Source organism: Chiloscyllium punctatum, chromosome 3 (genome assembly GCF_047496795.1).
Source record: "Chiloscyllium punctatum isolate Juve2018m chromosome 3, sChiPun1.3, whole genome shotgun sequence".
In the NCBI taxonomy this organism is placed as follows: domain Eukaryota; kingdom Metazoa; phylum Chordata; class Chondrichthyes; order Orectolobiformes; family Hemiscylliidae; genus Chiloscyllium; species Chiloscyllium punctatum.
The window spans coordinates 90,563,376-90,586,526 of record NC_092741.1 but is presented as its reverse complement, the minus strand read 5'-3'; the positions used below and the strand labels follow the sequence as shown (position 1 = coordinate 90,586,526).

The 23,151-nt window shown below is 41.3% G+C and overlaps 1 protein-coding gene across 2 annotated transcripts in view; it reads left to right on the top strand.

Annotated features, from left to right (window-relative positions):
- tmem244 (transmembrane protein 244) overlaps positions 1–23,151 on the top strand; it is a 95,753-nt gene that overhangs the window by 11,464 nt on the left and 61,138 nt on the right. For both annotated transcript variants that reach the window (XM_072549694.1, XM_072549689.1), the window contains exons 3-4: positions 14,653–14,726; positions 21,602–21,727. In XM_072549694.1, coding sequence (XP_072405795.1) covers positions 14,653–14,726; positions 21,602–21,727 — 200 coding nt within the window. The remainder of the gene's footprint in view (positions 1–14,652; positions 14,727–21,601; positions 21,728–23,151) is intronic.

Here is a 23,151-nt window from a genome sequence, read left to right as displayed (position 1 = left end):
GTTATTACTGACAAAATGTCAATTGATAGCACTATGGACAATATAAATTGACAGATGCTTGAGACTAAGTTGCTGGAACATTTATTATCCTAATTGTCCTTGTCTTACGTTTTGTGAACAGGGCATTACCATGTTGTCGCGTAAGTACTAATATTGTAGTTGTACTGGAAAGGATCAGCAGCACGTGTCTTCAGCAGTACAATTATATATTCTCAGCTCTAATAACCTTTGTTGTGTTCAGTAAATTTTGCTGTTCCTTAACATTGCGTGAATTAAACTAGTTGAATATTGCCACCAACAATGGTGAGAACCACAGAGAGAAATCAAGTATGTTTGTCCTCTTTGTATATTAGGCTAAAGATGGTGTTGCCTTTGCACTCAGTTGATGTACTCTGCCATCAATGAAGATGGGTAAAGAACATGTTTGTTATTTTATTGCACATCAATGTGAATGTGTGGATGTGGCTGAGATATATCTGATCTGTTAGTTGTGACATCAGACATACTACTTCTGCTACTTAGTATACACTTAGCCCTGGATTGTAACTTCGCCAGGTTAACATTTACTTTCAGACATGTTTGATGCAACTCTGGCAAATTCTACCATTATCCTCTTCGAACTAAGACTGGTAATTTGGCTTGTTACTGATGGCAGAGTGAAGGATATGCTGGGTAATGGGTGTGTGGATGTAGCCATTGACAGTTCTGTTACAGCTGACAATCCATAGCTTCTTGGATACTGAGTTATCAGTTAAAAATCACACAACACCAGGTTATAGTCCAACAGGTTTAATTGGAAGCACGAGCTTTCGGAGAGCTGCTCCTTCATCAGGCATAGAATTTATAGCAAAAGTTTACAATGTGATGTAACTGAAATTATACATTGAAAAATACCTTGACTGTTTATTAAGTCTCTCATCTGTTAGACTGACCATGTTAGTTTCACTTCTTTCATACGTAAATCACAAAACTTTTTTTAAAAGTTACATTTTCAGGTTAACGTTAACAATTTAATTCAGATAAATGCGAGGTACTGCATTTTGGGAAAGCAAATCTTAGCAGGACTTATACACTTAATGGTAAGGTTCTAGAGAGTGTTGCTGAGCAAAGAGACCTTGGAGTGCAGGTAGATAGGATAGTGAAGAAGGCGTTTGGTATGCTTTCTTTTAATGGTCAGAGTATTGAGTACAGGAGTTGGGAGGTCATATTGCGGCTGTACAGGACATTGGTTAGGCCACTGTTGGAATATTGCGTACAATTCTGGTCTCCTTCCTATCAGAAGGATGTTGTGAAACTTGAAAGGGTTCAGAAAAGATTTGCAAGGATGTTGCCAGGGTTGGAGGATTTGAGCTATAGGGAGTGGCTGAACAGGCTTGGGCTGTTTTCCCTGGAGCATCGGAGGCTATAAGGGGTGACCTTATAGAGGTTTACAAAATTATGAGGGGCATGGATAGGATAAATAGACAAAGTCTTTTCCCTGGGATGGGTGAGTCCAGAACTAGAGGGCATAGGTTTAGGGTGAGAGGGGAAAGATATAAAAGAGATCTAAGGGGCAACTTTTTCACACAGAGAGTGGTATGTGTATGGAATGAGCTGCCAGAGGAAGTGGCGGAGGCTGGTACAATTGCAACATTTAAAAGGCATTTGAATGAGTATATGAATAGGAAAGGTTTGGAGGGATATGGGCCAGGTGCTGGCAGGTGGGACTAGATTGGGTTGAGATATCTGGTCAGCATGGACTGGTTGGACTGAAGGGTCTGTTTCCATGTTGTACAGACTCTGACTCTATGATTCTAATTGGTGTCAGCCCAGATAATGTGTTGAAGTGTTAGCCCCCTGTGTGCTGTTGGCTGTGCCATTGTGTTTAACTGATTCTAATCTAAAAAATGAGTTAACAGAGTCTTACATGGATTCATGCAGTTTTTAAGTAAAGTACAAAGTAACTCTGCAAGTACAAATTCACACCACAATCATATATATGTATAGGTGTATGTGTGTGTCAATTTAGGAGTGTGTGTGTCACCTGTAGTTTGACATGAACCCAAGGTCCCGGATGAGGCCCTCCCTATGGGTACTGAACGCTGCTGCCTGTCCCGAAGTCCGCCTTGGAGGATGGTCAACCAAAGCTCCGAGGTCGAATGTCCTGGACCGCTGAAGGGTTCTCCAACTGGGAGGGAACACTACTGTCTGTTGATTGTTGTGCGGTGCCCATTCGTCCATAGCCTCTGTTCGGTTTCACCAATGTACTATGCCTCGGGGCATCTTTGCCTGCAGCGTATGAGATAGACAATGTTGGCTGAATCGCATGAGTACCTACCATGTACATGGTGGGAGGTGTCCCCATGCGTAATGGTGATAATCCACGTCCACACTCTGACACGTCTTGCAGGGTTGTATGGAGTTGTCCTGAAAGCCGGGCAGTTTTCTACGAACAATGATCTGTTTGAGATTTGGTGGTTGTTTAAAGGTGAGCAGTGGAGGTGTGGGGAAGGTCTTGGCGAGGTTCTCGTCCTCATTAATAATGTGCTGCAGGCCACGAAGAACATGATGCAGTTTTCAGTTGCTATACATCTTCATAGTCTGCTGCACTTGGCATAGGGGTAGTGCTCCACAACAGTATCTTCAATATAAAAACTGGACTTTGTGTCATGAGGAGTGTGTGCGTCATTCTTATGAATCCTAACATGGACAAACGAACCTGCGACAGCCAGAGTGGGAAGGACAAAGTCTCATAGAGCTCAAGTTTCCCTTGAGCTTTTTCTCTCTCACCGCATGAGGTAAATACAGTCTGTCCACTTTGTTCATCAAAAACCTAACAAGCTCAGTCAGTGATGGCATTGTCAATCCACTCTCATGGACCAAACCTTGAAGCCCTGCCAGCTGAATACGCTCTATGCTACCCTCAGTGCGTTATCCTAGTAGCATTCTGGAACTTTGTAGCTTGACCTGCCAAATCAGTGTCCAGCCACCAACGAGCAAGTGATTGTAACTATGTCAGTGATCAGTTGTACAGTGCTTTTATTTTACAAACAGAATTGTTAGAGTGAAAATAAAAAGAGTCAAAATGTTTAATTTGACTCAATACATGGTGTAGGATTTGTCATCCATTATCCTGAGCCTGTTTCCATTGAGGTAAGCAGACTTTACAATGTCTTATCATTGATATGATTGTAGCCAGAAACCCAGTACATGGGTACTGACTTGGTACAAACCAGGGAGCTTCCAGGACTAATACAACCTACTTCTAACCCACACTTCTTGAAGGTAGCCTGTCCATGTTAAGGGAAAGATGCATTCAGGTTACAGCAGCTGTTGCAATCGTCCCAGGAAATCTTTGGAAGAGGGTAAAGAAATGACTGTGGAGCAACAGAATAGAGAAAGGACCCTGGGTTCTCAGATAGAAATGACCTCAAATGATGTAAATGGAAAGGAAGAGGCAAGAACCTGAAGGCATTCAACATAAATGGAGCAGGAGCCAATTTGCAAAAACTGGTCATGAGGAATTTGCAACAGTGTCAGTTCAGTGACTTCAAATGGGTCACTTTCTACCCACTGCATCTCTTAACCTCTCACATCATTCAATACATCACAACATTTTACTCATCCATCAACCTTCAGGACGCATACTTCACAGTCAGATTCTCCATCTCATTCTCAATAGCATGGATTTCACCACCAAAGGTCTAGCCCTGCAAGACAACCCACCCACCATCTCTGAAGAAGAGAGCACAGAGTCCCAGAGGAAGCATTGAAAAGGCAACCTGCTGCACCCCCTCCACCAGGTCAGATATTGACTCCTCAATGGGAGTATTAGCTAGATTAGAGTCAGGAGTACCTCGTGGTGAGCACTTCACTGCCCCATCTCTGCATCTGGTCAGGAAGAAATGCTGGCACACAGACGAATCAGTGAACATAGGCATTGCCCTCCTGTATGCAGTCCAAGTCCTTGGTCCAAGCACTCTTGTAACATCCGGAATCAATCCACAAATGGCTGTGATGCACAAGCAATTTATTGTGACCCACAAAGATTGTCTTGAGTTTCCAAAGTAACAATCATTTTCCACGGTCCATAGCCAACCATAGCACAGGAATTGTTCCTTCACCCTTTTGACTGTAAAACCTCTCAACACTGAGGATGACTAGCCTCTGTATCTTCAATGTTGTAGTTGTGACTTGACAGGCTTTTAATCACACAATTGATAGGGAAGAGTGAGTTTTTATTCATTCACAGGATGTGGGCATCTCTGGCTATGCTAGCATTTATTGACCATCCCTATTGGTCCAGAGCGCAGTTAAGAGTCAACCCCATTGCCTTGGGTGTGGAGTCACATGTAGGCCAGACCAGGTATGGATGGCAGATATCCTTCCCTAAAGGACATTAAAGAACCAGATGGGCTTTTCTGATAATCGACAATGGTTTCATGGTCATCTTCAGACCTCTCTGTCAATGTCAGCAAAACTATAAAACCGATCAATAACATCAGAAAGAAAGGAAGAGAACATGCCCGTGTCTACATCAACGGAGCTGAGGTTAAGAGGGTGGAGAGCATCAAGTTCCTAAGAGTGATGACAACCTACAAACTGTCTTGGACTTCCCACATATATGTGATGGTCAAGAAGGCACAACAATACCTCTTCTTCTTTAGGTAGATCAGGAAATTTGGCATGTCCATTAGGACCCCTACCAACCTTTACAGATGTACCATAGAAGCATACCATCCAGGTGCATAATGGTCTGGTATAGCAACTGCTCTGCCATGGACCGTAGAAAACTATAGAAGGTTTTGTGCACAGCCCAGACCATCACAGAAGCCAACCTTCCATCCATGGTCTCTATTTACATGAGTCTTTGCCACTGAAAAGCTGCCAACATCATTAAAGATTCATCCCATCCCAGTAATGCTCTCCTACAACCTATTCTATCAGGCTGAAGATACAGAAGATTGAACACATGCACCAGCAGATTCAGGAACAGTTTCTTCCTGCTGTTATCAGACTGCTGAATGGACTCGCTAACTTCAAATAATGCTAATCTTGTTAACGTTGACCTTTCCTCGTGCACGTCCTGTGCAGTGTAACCTGCATGCCTAACTCTGCCCAAGCTTTTATTTTTACCCTATGATCTGTATGTCCTTGCTTACTATCATCTGCCTGTACTGCTCATAAATAAAGCTTTTCACTGCACTTAGGTACATGTGAGAGTAAGTCAAATCAACATCAACAATAATTCCTGGTACTATTTACTTAATTCAAATTCCACCATCTGCCATGGAGGGATTTGAAACCATGTCCCCAGATTACTCCCTAAGCTTCTGGATTAATAGTTTAGTAATAATGCTGTCAAGTGAGAGAGTATTTACAGTGACCTATGTGCCCTTACAAGACCTTAATACTTCTTACCCTCCCACTGCATCCCTTTACAATCTGAAGTTCCACTGCTGGAGTGAAGGGAGCCTGCCTGCAGCGGAGACAGTTGGCCTTTGGTTGGCAAACCCCAAGGATATTTGTGTCAGCAGGTCCCAGATATGCTGAGTGTATCCTGCTCAGAGGAAAGCTGAGGGTGGGTGGACGGGCAGAGATGGATGACCTGGCCACCTCTGGAAGGTCCTGAGAGGAGACCTCCCAGTCTCCTTTTGAGGAAGGGATGCCTGGAGGGAGCCCAAAGATCCTTCGAAACCCATTGCCTTGGTGATGAGCCCCAATGGCTACAGTGATGGAATGCAGGGAGCCCAAGCTGCTGGACCTTTGGAAATGGTTGTCCATGGCAGCCAGACATTCACATTCCTAAGGCTGCAAGATCCCAACTGCATTGCTGCAGTACCGGGATCATGTTTCCCAGTGCCCCAGACAAACTGCTTGCTGTGTCTGCGTGTACACGTCAATGGAATTTTCGGTGCCGTGGGCTTGGGCTGAGCCGATGCTGCCGACTGTCTTCCAGCAATTGGACCCACAAGGCTGGCCATGGCCCACTCCCAGACTGTGGGGGAATGGGCCATTCCCAAGTCTCTGACTGATAGAGGCTGCTGTTGACTTACTGTGCAGTAATCACTTCTTGAGGGGTGTTGCCCCTGGCCTGACTAAGAACTCCTCCCCTCAGACTTTAGGAAGTAGGCTTTTGCTTGAAGAAAATGCAATACATTTCATAGGATACAGCCAGAACACAGTTCAGGTGTGAGATTGACTTAACACTGTGTCATACAACAACATGTTTACCCCCTTGACTGGTGACAAGCATGGCAAGTTGTCTGGCTTTGTGTTGATGCCATAGGCAAGATAGAAACACTGTGATCCCTTCAGGCTTGGCTGAGGGGTCAAAGTTACAAAAGGCAATGCAGGAATACTGTGAGCACTGAGCACTGCACAAAGTGAGTGAGTTGTAAGAGAGTAAGCTATCAGTCCTGATATGTAGCCTAGACCAATTCACAGTGCCTATTAGTGTATACAAAGTGTCCTTGCAGCATTGAAGTGTAGACCCATCCTGTGAGTGGATCAGAGAGTGTCATGGGCATACAGTGAGACTGCTGTATGTTGGAAGCCAAGATCCCTGGATGTGACAGGGGGGCGCAGTTGGTACCAAATGTCCAAGATGAAGGTCCACAGGAGCAAATATCTACCTAGAATCATAGAATCTCAGAGTAGGAAAGAGGATTTTTGGTCCTTCAAGTTTGTATCACCAGAAGTATACTACTACTTACACTAGTCCCATTTTCCTGCACTAGGTCCATAGCCTTGAATGTTATGACACTTCCAAGTGCTTATCAAGTACTTTTTAAAGGTTGCGTGGTTCACAATTACCTTCCCAAACTCCCATCATACTCTGGGGTGAAAAGATAATTCCTCAAATCCTTTCTAAACCACTTGCTTTTCACTTTAAAGTTATTCTCCCTTATTTTTCACCCTTCAACTAAGGGAAACAGCTGCTTTCTAGTCACACTTTCCATGTCCCTCACAATTTTATCTGCCACTATCAGGATCTCCCAAGCTTATCCAGCCTCTCTGTATTCATAGCTGAAATGCTCCATCCCAGATAGCATCCTGGTCAATCTTCTTTAGATCTCCTCCAGTACAATCGCCTCCTTACCATCATGTGGGAACCAGAACTGTACATGATACTCCAGCTCTGGCCGAACCACAGTTCAGTGTAACTCCAACATGACCTCTCGCTCTTAGAATCTATGCCCCAGCTGATAAAAGCATGCATCCCATATGTCTTCTTAATTAACATGTTAACATGCCCTGTCACCTTCAAGGATCTGTACACAAGCACCCCAAGATTTCTTTGTTCCGCCAAGTTTCCTTCTGTCTTGCTATTCATTGAGTACTCCCTGGTCTTGGTCCTTCTCCCAAGGTACATCACCTCACGTTTATCAGAGTCAAATTCCATCTGCTACTGATCTTCCTGTATATCTCCCTGTAACTTGACACTTTCCTTCTCATTGTCAACCACCAAGGAAATCTTTAAGTCACCAGGTAATTGCTCTGACTTTCATGTCTAGTTTCTATGTGGTGGGTGGGAGATTAAGTAAATGATGAAATGCTAATCCATGATAATACTTGCAAGCAGGTATCTTGCTGCTTTCTAGTGACCATTCAACATTTGCTTGGAAAATGGGACTTCCTGTTTTCGATGAAGGCTCCTTACTGAACATCTCACCTGATTTTCCCCAAATTTCTTTCAATGGCCCATATTGTTCAGAAGCTGGAAAGATTCTACCCTAAGCCTCTGATATAGCAGAAATTTTATTTGTCTTCACATTTGCAGCTACCATCTCAGAAAGTATTATTTTGTACTTTTTAAAGACTTGCTTAGAATCTGCACATGGTAAGTCACGAGGCAGGAGTGGGATGGAGCAAGTAAAAAGTGGTTGATTGGCGCTGGTCCCAATCCATTGGAGGATGTTTACAGATGTTTTCTGCTACTGTTGAATCACATGAAGATGTTAGTGGGAAGTGTACAGGAAAATGCTGATGAGGATGAACACTGTGATGTTTAGTGCATTGACAGGATTGCTACACATCATTCTGTCATTGTTAAGTAGTATAGAGAAGTCAAGCATCAAAGTGGTGCAGACATCAGGTAAAGCTGAGAGTTCACCTTGCCAACTTAGAAGTGGTAACCAACTCCCTGAGAGCACTTGGACCCATCAGTGATGTGGCATCTTGCAGCTAACATCTCCGATTCCATTGCAGCTCTGGCAGGAGCCACCAATGTCTCAGTGGAAACTCACACTGAGACAATGAAATCCATGTTTATTGTTGTGCAAGCCTTTCTTGCCACCAAACAGATTCTGCCAGTTATGATAGCTGTGGATACTAGTGTTCCAAAACGCTTGTAGGGTACAAGGATTTCTGAGGCACCCCCAGAGCCATGTAAGTAGTTGTTTGGTGTATGGACTTGTTGTCCCCCTCCTTCAGGATGCCAGTATTCATTGCCAGTCTACCAGTGCCCCTGATGCCTCTTAACCAGGCAGCTATCTCTGCTGATGCGGTGATGACATTGTCCAATCTGAAGCCTAGTCATCAAGACTCAGAACCACTTTAGATTGGCCTAGAATCACAGAGCCACTGACCGGTACAGCACGGAAACAGACCCTTCGGTCCACTCATCCATGCCAACCAGATATTTTAAATTAATCAATCCCATTTGCCAGCATTTGGCCCATATCCCTCTAAACCCTTCCTATTCATATACCCAGATATATGCAGATGCCTTTTAAATGTTTTGATTGTACCAGCCTCCACCACTTCTTCTGGCAACTCATTCCATACATACATCACTCCCTGCATGAAAACGTTATTCCTTGGAATCCCTTTTATATCTTTCCCCTCTCACCCTAAACCTATGCCTTCTAGTTTTGGACTCTCCCACCCCAGGGACAAGACTTTGTCTATTTACTTTATCCATGCCCCTCATGATTTTACAAACCTCTGTAAGGTCACTCTCCGACGCTCCAGGGAAAACAACCCCAGCCTATTCAGCCTCTCCCCATAGGTCAAACACTCTTGGCAAGATCCTTGTAAATCTTTTCTGAACCCTTACAAATTTCACAACATTCTTCCAATATTCCAAAAGTTGCCTAACCAATGTCCTGTACAGCTGCAACATGACCTCCCAACTCCTGTATTCAATACTCTGGCCAATAAAGGAAAGCATACCAAGTGCCTTCTTCACTATCCTATCTACCTGCGACTCTACTTTCAAGGAACTACCTGCACTCCAAAGTGTCTCTGTTCAGGAACACTTCCCAGGACCTTACCATTAAGTGTATAAGCCCTGCTCTGATTTGCTTTTCCAAAATGCAGCACGACTCATTTATCGAAATTAAACTCTACCTGCCCCTCCTCAACAGATTTGTCCATCTGATCAAGATCCCCTTGTACTCTGCGGTTACCTTCTTTGCTGTCCACTAGACTTCCAATTTTGGTGTCATCTGCAAACTTACTAATTATACCTCCTATGTTCACATTCAATCATTTATATAAATGACGAAAAGCAGTGGACACAGCCCCAATTCTTGTAGCACTCCACTGGTCACAGGCCTCCAGTTTAAAAAAATACAGCAGTCTGACCAGGGATGATTACATCATGACTATTCTAAGTTGGCATATTTGCTACCAAATGTGTAAGCTAGGAATGATGGTCCTTGAGGTTGCAGTACAACTTCCTGTTGCTATGTGAAACGCATAACATGGTGACAACTGATGGCTCCTGCACACGTGGGAAGTTTGCTCATCCTGCAATGTTACTTGCCCACACCTCCTGCTTCTCTCTACTGAGAAGGAAACCAGTAATGTTTCCTCTTCTGGGTCATCCAGCACCATTGATGCAAAGATGCGAAACTGAAAATGTCACCTGCTTTAAACGGCATAGAAATTGAAAGTTGTGGTTATCCCCACAGCTACTGATAGCCTCATCTTCAACCTGCTGTGTGGCTGCAGATCTGGTTATAGGATGCGACTTAGTGCCTCTTGATGAAACACAAACTAGGTGCAAGTGAAGATGCTTTGTGGGTTAAACATTCTTGAGGGCCTCTGTCCTGTTCCCTCTGTAAACAGCCTCCCCCAACCCTGCTGCCTCTGTTATATTTCTGTCATTATGCTGCAAGCCAAAATTTGGAAACCATAGTTCTCAATACAGCAAGCAATCTTTCTCATTACTTTCAGAAACTTGTCAGAGTCCAGTACCACTTCCTTGTAAATCCAAAAGCTTCTTTTAACTCTTCCAAGAATGCAGTGCTTCCACTCACGCTTTTGAAGCAAAAGAAATGAAACATCACCTGACATTTGTAAAGTGATCCTCTTAAAGAGAGCTAGTGGGGTACCCTCATTCATTTCATCGCATGTTCAATTAGGAGTGATGAAACTCAGATATGAACAGGACCTGCGAGGTCCAAAATGGCAGACCGTGCCTCAAATCATGCTCAAAATTATAGTTTGCCTCTCTGCCCACTGTGATACACATGGCACAATCAGTCTAGTGCTCTTACAGGTACAGTGCACTGTATGGATCAGACCCCCACTGGGTGGAAGTGTTCCATTGATATATTTAGAGCTTGGGGTCTTATGACACAAGCATCAACAATGTTGTGAAGACAATTTTTCTTGACTAGGGTTTTATTTTCCTGGTCAAATATTTTTCTAACCTCAAAAATGAAATAATCATTAAGACGGATAGCTTATTGGACCCAACAACTTCATACAAAGTTGTTTCTGATAACTATGAAGTACCTTGATAAATCTCACTGAAACCAAAAGGCCTGAATGGTAATCAACCTAAGCTTGTTTAAAGAGAGAAGTAAGTGGTTATGATTATCCTCACTGGAGCGTAGAAGAGTGAGGGAGGATCTCATTAAGATCGATTAAATTCTAACAGGACCAGACAGGGTAAACACAAGAAGGATGTTTCTGATGACCAGGGAGTCCAGAACCGATGGTCAGAGTCTAACAATATGGGGTAGGCAATTTAGGACTACCAGAAATTTCTTCACCCAGAGATTAGTAAACCTGTGGAATTGTCTGCCACTTAAAGTGCTTGAGGTCAAAATATTGAATATTTTCAAGAAGGGAATAGAAATAGTTCTTAAGTCTAAAAGGGTCCATGGGCATGTGACAGGTGTGGGGATAGGGTGCTGAGTTGGATGGATTAGCGATGATCATATTGATTGGTGCTGCAAACTCAAAGGGCTGAATGGCCCATTCCTGTTCCTATTTTCTATGTTTCCATGTGTGGAATTGTGTGCCTAGTTTCAGCTATATGCTTTGAGAAAGGATAGACAGAGCTCTCCAGTTAGAATTTCAACATATCTGTCATCAGAAAATTCTGAAATTATATCTGCCTAAATTATAATTGTCTTCTTGTTTCGATTCACTTAACACTTACCAAACTTCTAGCCCTGAAGGAGGGATATGACACCTGTCATAAGCCTCCATACTAGACATAATTATCCACACAAGTGGACCCGCAGACAGTCTGAGGCACAGAGGCAGTGAAGCCTTTCTGATTGTAGATATTATAATAATAATAGTATTATTATTTTAGGTAACAATGGAAAAAACAGAGAAGAGGGAAATCAGCTCTAACATTTGCTGTATCTAGTGATGCTTACTCGTGATACTCATTGGGAACAAACAGCAGTACATTCTACACTCAATTTCCACATCGTATCGTTTCTCTTTGGTCATTTTTGTTAAGTGTTCTTACACACACCTGAATGTCTTTTCCCTCCAACACCAAATCACCTATCATCATGTAGTATCTTTATTGTATCAAGTTGTTGTTGTAAAAATACCACTCTCCACTCAAAGTAATTATTGTAATAGGTGCAATGAACAATGTAAATCAATAAGTCCTAAACATAGAATGAGTTACAGATCATGTATTGTTCCTATTAGTGCTAATTGGAATATCTGCCTGTGTAAGACAGGTCTCAACCTTTTTTGAGCACATGCTCCTTACGTAGAATAAAGCTAAAGGTTTCACAAGTTTGCTGTGTATACTCCAGACATTTATTTTTCATATTTATCTGTAGGATCCTTTGTTAATGAGGATGATTGCATGAGCAGCAATTTGACAGTGTCTCAAATTTGTTATAATAATGGAGCATATAACTCATGAAGGTTACTATGTTTGTCATCAAGGACTTATTTCCCAATCCATAATATTGATGAGGAGCCCTTTCTTCTGGAGTGCATATTATATGTATTCCCCACAGTTTTCTATCCATCAATTTTCTTCTTATTACTCCATGTGGGCAAGCCTCCCTGATGGGAGGGTAATTTCTTATAATAGACCCTTAGGCATTTATTACTAAGAGTCAAACTGTTAAAAGTGACACCTGGCAGGTAATTTAAACTGGATACACAATGTCTGACATTTAAACCAACTGTTTATTATAAGCCTAACCTGTTTTCTGAATATCAAAGATTCTAAATAAAAACATCATTAAACAAGAGGCATTATTTACTAATGATTTAGTGCCAGTTACTGCAATTTGCAGAACTCTTGACAGCAAATTCTTATATTACCCTTCCGAATTCACACACAACCTCAGGAGTTTGAACAGCACAGATTAATGTAGAAATATTGAAGTTGCAGTCTTTCACTTATTACAGCATCACAGGCTGTGCTGCGGAGACCGTCCCTGTGTTAGAGCTTTCTCCAATCACATAGAAACCTTGTTTATAAAAAAACTTAAGACTTGTTCAAGGCAGTTTAATTGGGCTTTTAACCACAACTTTCATCATAGCTACTTGTACACAGTTGACCTGGCCCTTGAAAGGTAATGTATATTTATGGCATTTGTCAGATCTTCCTATTATAATTAGTGCTGGCTCAGACATGGTGGGCAGAATGACCTTCTACACTGCACTTATTCCATGTTTCTATCTTTCCAATTGCAAGATTTTTTAAAAAGATGTTTGAAATAATTTAAATAGGTACTTCAGTTTCTACTTTAATACCCAGTAGATATTTTGTTTTCTGTAAACTTTAAAGGCATGATTTGATTCTAAGTGCTCTTGCTTTCCTGGTTTACCGTCCCTGATAATTCTTTATTGTGATAGTCTACTTGGAGAAAATGATGATAGCACTGCAGCCTGATATTGGGAATCCTCACCAAATTAAGTTGCAATCAATTGGGCACGAAGGAAGTTAAAGGTTTGCTTGAACTCATTGCCCTAGGCAGCTTCTTCTTTAAGGGAGAGTGAGCGTTCTTGCTGTGTTACTTTCTATAAAATTCCAGCCAAAGGAAGAGGACACAAGTTAAAAATCAGAAATTGGAGACAGTACATCCAAAATTTCCTTCTATACTGTCCCTTTGGAATCCTCGTCTCTCGGCACCTTGTTTCTTAAAGTCTATCATTAATCATATCTGTACATGCAAATGTCTGTGAGAAGATGGATATAGTTTTTCATAGGTATGATTCTTCCAGTTCTACAGCAGATTTGTACAATTGTGATTTGAGTTGTCAGTAAATTTTGTTGTGTTGTCAACAGCCTTGTTAAATTAGTAACACTCATTAACAACAGATAAAGGTTGTGAATCTATGGCAGTGAAGCAACTTTCAAGCAGTGCTCAAAATTGGTGTGATGCCAACGGACTGACCTTTCTGCCTGTCTGCTTGCAGCAATGTGAGATGTGAGCTCTTAGGAGATGTGGATCTCATTATCCTGCCTCCTGTGAACCAAGGGTACCAAATGAATGCCCTGCAGCAGCTCACCAGGTCTGGGAGGATGGAAATTCATCCAGCTCCCACACGGAGGTAAATTACAGATTGGGCCTAGTACAATGGGGAACACTGGCTGAGGAGAGCCTCGAGAACAAATGCAGCAGGTTGGAGCTTTCTGAGGACCCCAGGATTGCCAAAGAAAATTCTCAAACTGTTTATTAAACTAGAAGTTACAGTGAATAAAGTGCAGAAGATTGGAAAAATAGTGTAGATTAACCAAAAATGTGAAATGATTGTAGTTGCAGTTTGTAAAATCAAATAAAATCAAGAAAGGGAAATTAGATACATGTTTGAAACAGAATAAGATACAGAGCTAGGGGAAGAAACTCAGCAATTCAATTAGCTATGTGTTTCCTGGGCAGAGTTATTGACAACCTTTGTTTTGTTCTAAAGTTGCAGATTTTTTGTGTAAGACATGAGAAAATTCTAAAGGTGGAAAGGAGAGATGAAAAAAGGAACTTTTAGCATCTTGACATACAAATCATTAAAAGCTAGTTCGCAGATGCAAGCATGTGACCACAAATGCTGAATTTTATCATAAGAATATACAAGTGAAGATACATTACTGCAATTATACAAAACACTGCAAAGATCTTATTTGGAATATTAAAGTGAATCAAACTGGTTGGTAAATTTAAATGAACAGCAACTAAAGCTGTAAAGACACTGCCGTAGTGACTGTAGAGCCTGAAAATATGTCATTGTAAATCTGAAAAGCAGAATATAGAAAGCATATTTTAATCTTTTCTTCCTTACTGTTAAAAATAATAGAGGAGACATAATAGCAATGAATGTATGATATTACACAAGATAATATCTTTAATCTTCAGTTGGATCATGCTCTCCTTCATATTTCAGAATGTGTTTATACTTCAGTAAGCATTGTTAAAATCTTGCTGTGAAAATGCAAATTACATTTTTCAGGCTTGAAACATATGATGTTCTGATACCTTTCGACTTCAAAACAGAACCATCATGTCCAAACTCAAAATATATGGGTAAGTGAGTATAAAATTAAATTTGTATGATGTATTATAATACTATAATTATTGGAAACTTTGAGGGTCCCTTTGATTATGAATTAAGGGGATATTAGTAGTGGTAATATTAACATAATATTATGGTACTGAATGGTTGCTATTCACTTGAATCTGAATTCTCAGTCATAGTGAGGCAATTTGAACTTCTGTTGATGTTGTTATAGAGTCATAGGGCATGGAAACAGACTGTTCGATCCAACCAGTCTGTGCCAACCAGGTTCTCAAAACAAACTAGTCCCACCTGCCTGCATTTGGCCCATGTCCCTCCAAAACTTTCCTATTTATGTACTTATCTAAATATCTCTTAAATTTTGTACCTGTATCTGCATCCACCACTTCCTCTGGTAGTTCATTCTACATAACAACCACTCTTTGCATGAAAAAAATTGTGGTTCATTTCTTTTTTAAATCTTTCTCCTCTCACCTTGAAAATATGCCCCTAGATTTTAACTCCCTCACCTTAGGGAAAATACATTTCTTATTTACCTTATCTATGTCCTTCATGGTTTTAGAAACTTCTAGAAGGTAACCCCTCAACCTCCGACACTCCAGTCAAAAAAGTCCCTGCCTGTCTTTATAACTCAAATCCTTCATTTCCAGCAGCATCCTGGTAAATCATTTCTGAGCCTCTAGTTTAAAAATATAACAGGGCGACTAGAACTGCACGTAGTAAACCAGAGGAGGCTTCATCAACGTCCTGTGCAACCTCAACTTGACATCCCAACTGCTACACTCAAAGATCTGAGCAATGAAGGCAAGTGTGCTTAATGCTTTCTTAACCATTCTGTTTACCTGTGACACAAATGATTGATTTGTAAGTAAACATGGCAGCAACTGATGCAACATCAAAGGTACAATTACTCAATGCTCTCCAGCTACTCTTGAGTTCCCGGATGTGATTTTCCCATTTCTTTACAAACGTTGGAGTGGATATGTTTGCTGGAGACTAACGTGCCACTAGTGTGAAAAATCAGCCAACCATATGTCAAACAGCTCATTACAAACGAGTGTTTCTCAGCATTTCGTAGGCCTCAATATTGCCATTCTGGGTCACCTGAAACTGTTCAAAATAAAATCAAGGTTAGCAACATCTGAGTCTTAAAAACTGCTGATTGATGCCTAGTCCTTGGAAAATACAACAGTGAGGAGGTAAGTCATCGTTTCTTGGGATGGAGGGAGGGGTTCACAGAAAAAGTGGAGTCAAGTAGGTTGGAGGCAAGGAGGAGGGACTAGCTTTCAGATGCCACCCTTCCCACCACACACCTTCCAAGCCTCCAATTGCCCCAGATTGGGGTAATTGATGTCTATGTTCCTTTAGCTAGCTGATTTCCCACCTGGCTTTCCTTGATTTCCCATATTCCCTACCTGCTGGGAAGGCAGGTAAGTGGTGAGGTGCTATGTTGAAGCTTTTAAGTGATCACGTAAAGGCCTTATATTGTGGAACTTAATTAGTGAAGTGGTGAGAAGGGGGTAAGTAATCTACCAGGGCCAACTCACCACAATATTTCCCTAGCTGACAAACTCTCCCATCACCTTCAAAGAGGAGACAATTTTTTGATCAATACAGGGCATGCTTGATTCCTTGGGTTGGGGTTCAGCACCAAAGGGTAGTACCAACACATCTGCCAAGGGCTTCTTCAATGATGCTAATGAGGACTGCCATATAGATTAACACAGATAGCTACCCACAGCACTGTCTGCCTATTTAAAATCCATATACTTCAGAACAAACATATTGCTTTCTACAAATATTTCAAACATATTGCAAGGTTCAGTGTAATGTTGTCAGATGTTTTTTTTTCTTATGACCAACCTTTATTCCCAGTATTAACTTGTTAAAATCCTTCTTGCACTTTCTATAATCATGCTGCTGTTTCAAAGAATCATGCTCCTGGGAATTTGTAAAAAAACCCTATTTAGTTTTCTTTCCTTTATCATCCAGGCTTTATAGTAACTTCATATTCCCTACCCATTCACTTCATTTTCTGATTTGTTTTCACAAACATAAAATCATGTTTACAAAAATTATGAGGGACATAAATAAGGTGTATGGCAAAGGTCTTTTCCCTAGGATGGGGAGTACAAAAGGAGGGGGTGTATTTTTAAGGTGAGAGGAGAAAGATTTACAAGGAACTTGAGGGGCAAACTTTTCACACAGAGGCTCGTTCATATGTGGAATGAACTGCCAGAGGAAGTTGGATGTGCAGGCACAGTTACTACATTTAAAAGACACTTGTTGGATGTGTTGGTATACGAATGGGAAATGATAGGAGGGATATGGGCCAAACACAGGCAGGTAACTTTGTCGGTATGGATGATTGGACCGAAGGTCTGATTCCATGCCGTATGATTTTATGCCTCTATGAAATTACTTGAACTGAATTATGCTGTGATTACTTATGATTCCATGATCTTTTATTGTACCAGAATGCAGTTACTCTATTTTATTTCCCAGATCCATATCCAATACTGCTTCATTCTTTGATGGGCTAGAAACATATCAGAGGCTTATACTTGTGTTGAGAGCATGGTGGCGATGAAGGTCTGGAGCTGTTGGGAACTTACGCATGGAAAATCTGGAAGTCCAGGTTTTCCCATATTCTATAGAGCTGAAAGTTCATAGTGTGCACCTTATGCCTCAGATAGGTTCTATATCCAGAAATAGTCTGATGCTCAGACTGGGTTGCTGATCAGATAATAGGAATGGCTTGCAGCTCAGAAACTTTAAAATGCTGGATTTCTGCTACTGAAGCATAAAACTTACAACAGGAAATGTTCTGATTTGACAGAAATGCCTTGGTTTAAAGTATACATTCTGAACCCTGACAATGGAAAGCTGATTCCTGTTGTGGGCAGGGGTAAATTGTTTCTGACTCCCAGACACAGGCTGGAATTCCTGGCACTGAATTTTTTCGAAGACAGGATTTCTTGAGCTATAAAGCAGGTTAGATTTGCAAGTGTTAGATTTGGAAGTAGGTGACCACTTTGGAGATTGCGATCACAATTCTGTCAGGTTTACTTTAGTGATGGAAAGGGATAGGTGTATTCCACCAAGCAAGAGTTTACAGCTGGGGGAAGGGAAACTATGATGCAATTAGGAAAGATTTAGGAAGCGTAGAATGGGAAAGGAAACTGCAGGGGATGAGCACATTAAAAATGTGGAGCTTATTCAAGGAAAAGCTCCTGTGTGTCCTAGATAAGTATGTACCTGTCAGGTAGGGAGGAACCAGGAGGTTATGCTGCAGCTGTACAAAGCTCTGGTATGGCCACACTTGGAGCGGTGGTTTACTAAGGAAGTGGAATCCCTGGTCAAGAAGAAGAAGAAGAAGAAGGCTTATGTTAGGACAAAATGTGAAAACTCAGTTAGGGCACTTGAGGGTTACAAGGAAGTCAGGAAAGACCTAAAAAGAGAGCTCAGAAGAGCCAGGTAGAGACATGAGAAATTGTTGGTGGATAGGGTCAGGATTAACCCTCAGGCTTTCCATAGGTATATCAGGAATAAAAGAATGACGAGAGTTAAATCAGGGCCAATCAAGGATAATAGTGGAAAGTTGTGTATGGAGTCAGAAGAGATAGGGGAAGCTCTAAATAAATATTTTTCAACAGTGTTCACTATAGAAAATGAAAATGTTGGCGAGGAAGATACAGAGATACTTGCATCTAGACTAGAAGAGATTGAGGTTTACAAGGAAGAGGTATTAGAAATACTGCAGAGTTTGAAAATAGACAAGTCCCCTGGGCCAGATGGGATCCATCCTAGGATCCTCTGGGAAGCAAGGGAAGAGATTGCCGAGCCTTTGGCATTGATCTTCAAATCATCATTGTCTATAGGAATAGTGCCTGAGGACTGGAGGATAGCAAATGTGGTTCCCCTGTTCAAAAAGGGTAGTAGAGACAACCCTGGTAATTACAGACCAGTGAGTTTCACTTCAGTTGTTGGTAAAGTGTTGGAAAAGGTTATAAGAGACAGGCTTTATAACCATCTAGAAAAGAATAATCTGATCAGGGACAGTCAGCACAGTTTTGTGAAGGGTAGGTCATGCCTAACGAATCTTATTAACTTTTTTGACAAAGTGACCAAACAGGTAGATGAGAGTAAACCAGTTGATGTGGTGTAAATGGATTTCAGCAAGGCGTTCGATAAGGTTCCCCACAGTTGGCTATTATACAAAATGCAGAGGAATGGGATTGTGGGAAACATAGCAGTTTGGATCAGTAATTGGCTTGCTGAAAGAAAACAGAGGGTTGTAGCTGATGGAACATGTTCATCTTGGCGTCTAGTTACTAGCGGCGTACCGCAAGGTTCGGTGTTGGGTCCACTGCTGTTTGTCATTTTTTAAAATGACCTGGATGAGGGCTTAGAAGGGTGGGTTAGTAAATTTGTGGACGACACTAAGGTCGGTGGAGTTGTGGATAGTGACAAAGGATGTAGTAGGTTGCAGAGAGACATAGATAGGATGCAGAGCTGGGCTGAGAGGTGGCAAATGGAGTTTAATGTAGACAAGTGTGAGATGATACACATTGGATGGAGTAATCAGAATGCAAAGTACTGGGCTAATGGTAAGATTCTTGGGAGTGTAGATGAGCAGAGAGATCTCGGTGTCCATGTAGACAGACCCCTGAAAGTTGCCACCCAGATTGACAGGGTTGTTAAGAAGGCATACAGTATTTTGGCCTTTATTAATAAAGGGATTGAGTTCTGGAACCAGGAGGTTATGCTGCAGCTGTACAAAGCTTTGGTACGGCCACACTTGGAGTATTGTGTACCGTTCTGGTAACCGCATTATAAGAAGGATGTGAAAGCTTTGGAAAGGGTGCAGAGGAGATTTACTAGGATGTTGCCTGGTGTGGAAGGAATGTCTTACGAGGAAAGGCTGAGGGCCTTGAGGCTGTTCTCGTTAGGGAGAAGAAGGTTGAGAGGTGACTTAATAGAGACATACAAGATAATCAGAGGGTTAGATAGGGGGGACAGGGAGAGCCTTTTTCCAAGTATGGGAATGGCAAACACGAGGGGACACAACTTTAAAGTGAGGGGAGATAGGTATAAGACAGATGTCAGAGGTAGTTTCTTTACTCAGAGAGTAGTAAGAGTATGGAATGCTTTGCCTGCAATAGTAGTAGATTCACCAAGTTTAAGTGCATTTAATTCGTCATTGGATAGGCATATGGACGTACATGGAATAGTGTAGGTGGGATGGGCTTCAGATTAGTATGACAGGGCGGTGCAACATCGAGGGCTGAAGGGCCTGTACTGTTCTATGTTCAATGTTCTATGTAAATCTGAAGTGTTGAAACTCATTAATGCATTTAAAATACCAACCCACTTTCTGAAAGCAATTTGCACGTCCACCCCTTGTGCTATTTGAACAAAAGTCAGAAGTCAATGGGTTTAAATTGTCTCTCCACCAGCTTCAAATTTTTGGCCATTTAATCACCCACCAATATCCAATTCACCCTGTTATTCCATGTTCAAATTACCTCTATTGTATAATTGTTTCAGAAAGTTATCCTCACTATATGAGAAATTCTGCTCCTTCTTTCCTCGATCCACCAGATTCTTTATTCTGATCTATAATAGGATAATAAGGCCTGGATTTCTTTAGAGTGTACCCGGATGCAGATGTCCTGCTCCCACTTTGAACAGTTTTCACTTTTGCCAGAAGAGGGAAGGAGGTGTATATCATTCACAAATGAGAGAAACAGATCCATTTGAACTCAGCACTGAGTTACACCTGAAAGGGGCATAGTAGCAAAGATAACATTAACAGAAAGTTACCAATTTAATTTTGAAATACAATTTGTGCTCTCTATTTCCTGCCCTTGGTCAAAGGAGGCAGACACTGCATGCTTCATCTCCAGGGATACCCTGGCAGGAATGTCGCTATGGAAAAGAGGCAATGGTTATTTGCTACAACCCCCACCACAACCCACAGCCTTTTAATGACCAATTTGGGCAGGCCTACCGGCAGACTAATGAGGAGGCCTTCTGATTTACTTGCAGGTTCAAACCCATGCACCAGGTGTCCAAAACTGAGCAGCATGAGGCTAAAGTATAACCAAACCTCATGAAGGCCTTGGAAAGGGGCTGCAATCCTGTACAATCTACAAAAGTGTAGAACACAGTCTCCTGAAGGCCCAGAAATTAAAATGGAAGCTCATGAACTAACATACCTTTCTATTCCATGTGATTGTGATACCTTTACACTAAACCACAAAGGAAAAGTGTGGGGGGGGGGGCCTCCATACAAAATGTTCTTTTTTTATATGATTTTGAGAACAAATAGGAAGTAATAACACAAACAAGCTAATTAAACATATTAACTAATGATAAGCCTGTAAAAGATCACTAAGACAAGAATCAAATCATTGAAAGAAACTGACAGACTTTAAAGCATCAGTCCTAGAGATAAGGATACATCCCATCAAAAAGTGTTTCTTTGTACAGAGGAACCTCAATTATCTGGCATTTGATTATCCGAATATCAGATTATCCGTCAAGATCGCAAGGCCCTGATGCTTGGCTAAACTATTTTATCCGGCATTCGATTGTCTGGAATTCGATTAACTGAATATAATACTCCCTGCCCATGTTTTTCAAGGCTCCTCTGTGTGTGCAAGAATGATCAAATGTGTGCCCCCTGTTGGAAACTCTTAACTTTAATTGATGTAGTTACTGTGAGCATGCAGACTTGCTTTGATTTTATTTCATCAGACTTTGTGAAAATGGTACTTATTTTTGCTGCTGTATTGCTTCCTCACAAAATTATAGGATAGTTCAGTGATGTTTTTAATGTCATTTAAATGATTACACCACTTCTTCCTTTGTCTTTCAGTCAACCTCATTTCAATGGAGATGACCTACTTTGTCTGTGGGCTGCTGTTTGCTGGGGTGGTTGAAGAATGTGTATGGGATTATGCTATTACAGTGACTCTTATTCACATCGCTGTTACTTCAATAGGTAAGCAATGTTTTAGCTCAAATAAATCTCAGTTAAAGGTATTCCATTTTATTTAAATGCTTAAAGTATATTTCTATTTTCTGAAGAGATACCTGATAGCAACATAAATAAAACTTCATACATCATAACAACCTCGGCCTGAGTAAAGGCAAATGGTACCACCATTTATAGAGAGAGAAAGAGGATACAAAATCTAACAGCATGTGCAGTTTGAATTCTGAATGCTCCTTGCTTAATCCTGGTCTCGGAAGGATGATGTGAAACTTGAAAGGGTTCAGAACAGATTTACAAGTATGTTGCCAGGGTTGGAGGATTTGAGCTATAGGGAGAGGCTGAATACGTTGGGGCTGTTTTCCCTGGAGCAACAGAGGGGTGACCAAACAGACATTTATAAAATCATGAGGGGCATGGATGTGATAAATAGACAAAGTCTTTTCCACAGATGGGGGAGTCCAGAACTAGAGGGCCTAGGTTTAGGATGAGAGGGGAAAGATATGAAAGGGACATAAGAGGCAATTTTTCACATAGAGGGTGTATTGTAATGGAATGAACTACCAGAGGAAGTGGTGGAGGCTGGTACAATTGCAGCATTTATAAGGCATCTGGATGGGTATATGAATAGGAAGGGTTTAGAGGGATAAAGGGCCAAGTGCTGGCAAATGGGACTAGATTAGATTAGGATATCTGGTCAGCATGGACGAGTTGGACCGAAGGATCTGTTTCCGTGCTGTACGTTTCTATGACTCTAAGTAATCTTACTGTTTCTTGCCAAAAAGTCACAATTGCATCAAAGAGGGTACAAAACAGTAAACATTGCTTTCAGCTAGGAAACCTCTGGAAGCTGTTTGTCTACTTTCTGTGGTCTACCCAGCATTTTAAGTTGGGAATTTAGAGAACGTATTGAGGCTATGTTAGAGATACACTGGAGGTGTTCTTACTCAGGATTAGCAACACAGAGAGGTCTTTAAACTCTCTCTCACACAGGCACAAACATGCACGTACACTCATCTCACAAAAACAAGTATCCAAACAAAAGAAACATTTATCTTGGATCATTGCATAGAGGTTTTTCTTAAAAGGAATGCAATCCCAGATCCTTGACTATGCACTATCCCTGCACTACAGCTAACATTATCCATCCCTATCTGCTTCATGAAGCCATAATCTGGATTCCAACATTGACAATAGTGGTTATGAAGCTTTGAAAGTGCAATTTCCAATCGGAGACGAAAAAGCTTTACCTGTCTACTGTGAAGATGAAAATTTGGAAGATATTTTTGAGACACTCCTCTGCAAGAGGAAAATGACTCAGCAAAAATGCTGTAATGCTGATATATTTTCCAGAAACTACAGTAAATAATTGCTTTCTGACATACTAAGCAAGAAGCAAATGAGACAATTGATAAATTTTGCATACACCGTCC